General features: G+C 46.4%; 1 protein-coding gene across 1 annotated transcript in view; it reads left to right on the forward strand.

Annotated features, from left to right (window-relative positions):
* LOC149337190 (uncharacterized) overlaps window positions 1-5772 on the forward strand; it is a 38308-nt gene extending 32536 nt beyond the window's left edge. Inside the window, exons 9-10 of the mRNA XM_089554341.1 lie at window positions 1042-1367; window positions 4918-5772. Of these exons, the coding sequence (XP_089410467.1) occupies window positions 1042-1367; window positions 4918-5113 (522 nt within the window). The 3' untranslated portion in view covers window positions 5114-5772. The remainder of the gene's footprint in view (window positions 1-1041; window positions 1368-4917) is intronic.
* Window positions 5773-6000: the final 228 nt, after the last annotated feature.

Here is a 6000-nt window from a genome sequence, read left to right on the forward strand (position 1 = left end):
CGTCCTGAGCAGCATGAACTCTGCGTGTCTGACCGTTGTAGTAGGCTGTGGTGACTGCTAGCGAAGCAGCGCACAACCTTCAAAGTTTTGAATGCGCACTGGAATGATGGGCACACACGCACGCACGCCTATACATGCAATAAAAAAGAAAAAGGAAAAGTTCGCTCGACCACTTCTGGTTTATAAAGAGCAGACGAGTGCTGCGGGGTGCCTTTTGATGTGTAGCGCATTAGAATACAGCTGAGACATGCCAACTAATAGGCTTGTTAATTAATGTTCAGCAGTTAACTTTAACTATTTCTGTATCTCCTTATTTATTGAGAGCTGTGTAGCCCACCGCAAGTAATATGCATGCCAGTTTGCAAAATTTCGAGAACGCAGTTACTCTTGGCGCTGCAGCGCAAAGAATTTTCGCTTTGTTGACGAGTTGCATGCACTGGAGAGGCTGTTTTGTCTGCAAGCTTTTCTAAAGTGCAAGTATTTTGGTGCGATGTTGGCAAAATTTGTAGAGCCATAGCGCCAAGGGCAACAGCGTTGTCGAAATTATAAAAACTGATGTTGATATGACTTTGTGTGCTACGCGCCCTCAGTGAATAAAGAGACGAGCAGCATTAGTTAAGGATTTAACTGCTCAATATTAGTTACGCAACCTACTAATTAGTAAGTCGTAGCTGTTTTCTGATAGGCTACACCGATGAGAATGCTATGCCGAAAAAAAAATTCATAAATAAATAAGCCTATTTTTAAAAATTGCAGAACCTCTTAGGTGAAACACATGGTATACTGAATGGCACAATTATGACGAGGATACTGGAAGGGAATGGACCAAACACTGTCGCTCCCTTTGCTGTGTGCTTAATTACTCACGCTGTCCAGTACCCATAACTTTTGAGTTAGTCTCTCCAGCCTTCGTGCTGCAGTGCCTACCGTGTTTGCAGTGCCTTCTTTGATCGTTGAGGGCATATTTATTTCCTCGCAAACTAAACATTTTTGAAGTAGAGCTTGGGACCTTGACGCACGGACGATTGGGTTGTGTTGCAGGTGCGAGCCTTCTTCAGGGAGCACGTCAAGAAACCCGCCGTGGAGAAGGGCTGCGCAGCCACGCTGATCTATCTCTACGATTACACGCTGGAGTATCTCTTCCTGGATCAGACTCCCGCCCACAAGAACGTCCTCAAGTTGTTCGAGCCAAAAAGGGAGGAGGACATTGTGCGCTTGCTGGCCGCGCTGATGTCGGGCTGCGATACGCAGCGTTTGGCGAAGAGCGCCCGGCAGCAGGGCCACCACTACATTGCCGACGGGACAGAAAAGGCACTCTTCGAACCTGTTCTGGACATGACGGCAATCGCAGCGTTTCTGGTGAACGGGTGAGCACGGAGACCGCGTTCTCCGCCTCGTCTTTGGACTGTTTACTTTATTCCCTCTACAAGTCCCGGGTACGCAGTGGTTGAGGTGTCCGCCGGGAAGTGAGACAGTTAGTGCATGTTCCAAACCTTCAAAATAAATTTTGATTTTCATATCTGATGCATTGAATTTTAGCGCTTAATCATCAAAACTAAAGTGTTCGTACTGAGCCTTTAGAGAGACGCTTTTTTGATTTAGCTGTTTATTTTCATTCTCGTTTTAAATTGCGGTTATAGTTGAGTTCGCGTATGGTCTTCTTGCTTTTTGCGTTTGTTTTATCAATAAGCCCTTCATCAGGGTTAATTATTAGAACTACAGCCGAAAACACTGTAGCATGGCGGATGCAGCCGAGCGTGGACGATGAATTTCGATAAAAGTAATTCATAATAAGTGAATAATTAAAATAAAGATAGCATAATATTCTTAATTTCCCAAGCGTGATTGCACTGGCCCGAGTTATAAAAGCTGCAGAAACCCTTTGATAATCACCTGTTGTGGGATTTGTAACGTTGCAGCTGTGTGCTGTGAAAATTCAGAATTTCTGCAAAAGGAAGTACACGAATAAACCAGAGTCCTATAATATACACATGCAGTACATCTGATAGATGCAGACGTGACGCAGTTCTTAAATCCTAGTTTACTATTCATCAAGGCCGGAGATCAGGTTGAACGGTTTTCTGTCTGGGCTGAGTGTTGAAAGCCAGGATGGCTTCCTACAAAAGGCATGCCATAAAAGGTGCAAAAGACAGGAAGGGAGAAGTGCCTGTGGAAGAGCACAGGAGAGTCACCACCGCATTCATACAAAAGGAAAACTAAAATCTCGAAATAAAACATCAAATCAACAAGACGTAAAATAAATTATATTAGTGATATGGACAAATGGAGAGATAAGAAACCCAAATAATTTAACATGACACTGTCAAAATTTGGAGGACGCTTAAGCTTTGTCTTTAAGAGCGGAATGCGACAGTGTTTTGCAACGCTGCCAGGGAGCCCACGGAAGGCCATCGCCAGTTCTGCGCGATGTCTTGCCCGATGTACAAATCTAAAAACCCGATGCCACGAACGCCAATATAGCTCCCGCTCCGAACCAACGGACAGCAAGCCGCAAGCTTCGTGGTGAACGCGCCTTGGATGTGTGCTGCGTTGTTGGCCGCTCACCGCGTGTTTTCTGCGTCTCCGTACGGCCCCACTGCACCCGAACGAGAAGAGCGGGAGGCGCTGCCGTCGCACGCTATCTGTTGGGGCGATTGCGTATACATTGCGAGGAGGAGGGAGTGGTTTCAGTGGACGCCGCCTGATGGCGCTACCTGCGCGCCAAGCGATATGAAAAATAAGCGGAAACGTACTTTGCTACTCGCTTAACTGCGACTTCTGTAATTTCCATGCTCATAATTACTTATATACACCACAGTAAATGTCTCTAAAGCACCCTTCTAAGACAACCCTTCATTCACTAGACGCGTCTTTGTTGATTCCAAACCATCGAGCTGGCGTGGCGGAGTGGTTGGCGTGCTCATCTGGCACTCGACCAATTTACTACTCCGTTTTATTTTTTTAATGTTTCTTGGATTTCTCGCCCACGGTCAACGCCGCCGACGACGACACCAGCTTTTCTGCGACACGGGGCCCTTAACGCTATCGCTCTAAAACAGGTCATGCACGAAGGGTCCATGGTGGAGATGGGGCAGCCAATATGTTTCTTGAAAACACGAAGTAAATAACAGAGCACGGAACCTCTGGGTGCTTACCAACGTTTTGACAAGAGGACTTGTCAGTCTCCTTGTCGAAGGTTTAGCAAACAACCAGAAACTCACCTCTCCCTTTTTACTTATTGCGGATATTTACGAGAGGTACGATAAGGCATATATGACAAAGGTAAAGCATAGTCCCACTAACAGGTGGGGCCATCTCATTCAGAGTGGCTCATGCAGTGGGACTGATCAAAAAGAACGTTAAAAGAAAGCAGAATGTTAATTTGGAAAAGCGCCTGGAGGGAGGAGACTACTAGGCAAGGGAGTGAACAGTTCTTGAAGTCATAAGTATTGCTTTTATTTCAGGCTTCTACACAGCCAAAAAATGATAACAAGAGGGGAACATCATGGAATTTAAACTGAAATTTACCATGACGAGTTAATTTACAGTTGCAATTAAAGTTGCAATTTACCAGTTGCATTCAGAAATATTTCTAGAGGAGAGGATGCGTGCAATGCATGTCCACACTGTTACGAATTCAATTAAATATTTCCGTGCACCCATAACTTTTTAACAGCTGCCACAGTGGCTTAGTGAGTACGATGCTTGGCTGTTTACCCGAAAGACTCACGTTAGATCCCGGCCGCGTCAGTCCCATTTCTATGGAGGCGAAATGCTAGAGACCCGTGTACTGTGAGATGTCAGTGCAGGTTAAAGAACCCCAAGTGGCAGACGAAGCCCTCCCATGGCGGTGTCTCCCATAGCCTGAATCGCTTATGAACATCAAAGCCGACAAAACTGTGAAATTATAATTTTAAAGCTACAAATTATTTTAGAACCCCGGAAGAGGGATTTAAGCTTGTAAGGGCTCGTCGTTGAGACGGAGTTAAATAATAACGGATGGTACTAGCACTACAAGCAGCAAGGCCGGTAACTTATTTTCATTGTTTTGAATAATGTTGTAGATGTGACATAGCTTAAAAATGAAGAAAAGCTAACATGCTATAGGGATTGAGCATAGTGGCGATAATAAAGTTGTTGTCAGGCAAACTAAAAGACAAAGCAAATAAAAGCACTGAGAAGTGTGTTGAAGACAGGAGGTGGTCTCTGGCCGATTGCCAAGAATGCGTAAAACTGTGAGACGAAAAGCAACAAGCCGTCAACGGTAATACGGGCGGATGAATTGAAAAACAGCGACCGAAAATTTTCTTTTTTTGTGGGGGTAAAAAAACAAGCGGAGACGGTCACTGGGAGAATCACTAGTGAAGAAGCACTTCGCTGAGTACAATGTCCTGGGTGAGGCATGCATGTGGGCATGCGCCGCATCCGGACTGCAAGGCTTCAGTGTAAAGTTGGTTTGGTTGGTTTGGCTTACGTGGTTTAACGCCCCAAGCAACCCAGGCTATGGGGACGCCTCAGTGAAGAGCTCCAGAAATTGCGACCACTTCGAGCGCTTCAACGTGCACTGATATCGCACAGTCCACGGGCCACTAGAATTTCGCCTCCATAGAATTTCGATCGCCGTGGCCGAAATCGCACCCACGTATTTCAGGTCAGCAGCCAAGCACAATAGCCACTGAGCCACCTTGGCGGCCATTGTAGAAAAAGCATCCGTCAATACTGGCTGCCTTGTTACCTGGTTAGCTTACTACTGAAAGGGCGAAACGGGAACTTATTTAATGGTGTGAGATGGTGGCTCATATAATGGTAGTTGTTTATTGCCTTGCACACGAAGTAGCCTGTCAGGTGTTACTGCGCCTGAGATGGGCTCCTTCAGCCGAAGCGCTGCGAAACAGGTTGCGTTTCCCTTCTCTCCAGGACCGTTCCCAAGCTGAAGAGCGGTGGCGAGTGGCCACCGTTCAAGTCTACCGGATCTACTCTTGTTGTCTTCGCCAATGGCACGGAAGAGCTGCTGGACGCGAGCAAGTCCTCTGATACTTGCCAGGACAATTTTTTTCCGGCCACAAGGCCACCCCAGTCCTTCGTATCGCCAGTTACGAATGCCATGACCTGACAAGCGTGAAGGATTTTTGTTAGCGCTTAGTCGTTTATTAGGGAAGACGCTCTCATAAAGTACTGTAAATTTACAGTAAATAGGCTTTCTGGATGCATAAAATTTTGCATGATTTATCTTCAATGTCCAAGACAATTTCGTAGAGCAAAGGAGTTTTTTTTCTTACTACAGCAGGCAACGTTTAATGCCAGACCGTAGGAGCGTTAACTCCTGCCGGAGCACATTTTGGTCCTGGCACACAGGTTCACTTAGATTTTAACATTAATGCGTTAGCATTACTGTGATCGCATGCTCAAATTCTGTCCGTCTAGTGTTGTGTGAGGCCATAATTCTCCAGAAGACCACCGCCCACCTTCATATCCACCCACGACCGAGCAACCCACCTTCACCCTCCAGATACTCACCCGCCACCAACCATTCTCCCGAAGCTCTTCACCCACTTTCACCCACCTTTGCCCTTCATCAGCTTTCATCGTTCAGAAGCCACCACCCAGCACTAATCAACCCACCTACCTCCACCCTGTCAAAGTCTCTCCCGCTATCAACCACCATGCTCAAACCTCCGAGAGACCTTACACATCACCGATTCACTCACTTCCGCCTTCCAGAGATACCTCCGCCCGCAAAAAGGCAACGCTCTTCTGGAACGTAAAAGCTACGGCGAAATGCAATTCAAAGTCACAACGTGAAGGCGATAATTGTATCAGCGAAGTGTACAACAAATGCTGCTGATACATACAGCCTTTGTCAAAAGTTTAGAGCCCAGAGAGTCTGCTTCTGGGCCACACTGCTTTGCTCGTAATGCACGCTCAGCGTCCCAAATCTCCTGAAGGTAAGAAGATTTTTGGTCCTGCTCCCTCCGATGCGTAAGACTTCCGTTAGTGCTA

The sequence above is a fragment of the Amblyomma mixtum genome, chromosome 7 (assembly GCF_055824585.1).
Source record: "Amblyomma mixtum isolate Tamu chromosome 7, ASM5582458v1, whole genome shotgun sequence".
Taxonomy (NCBI): domain Eukaryota; kingdom Metazoa; phylum Arthropoda; class Arachnida; order Ixodida; family Ixodidae; genus Amblyomma; species Amblyomma mixtum.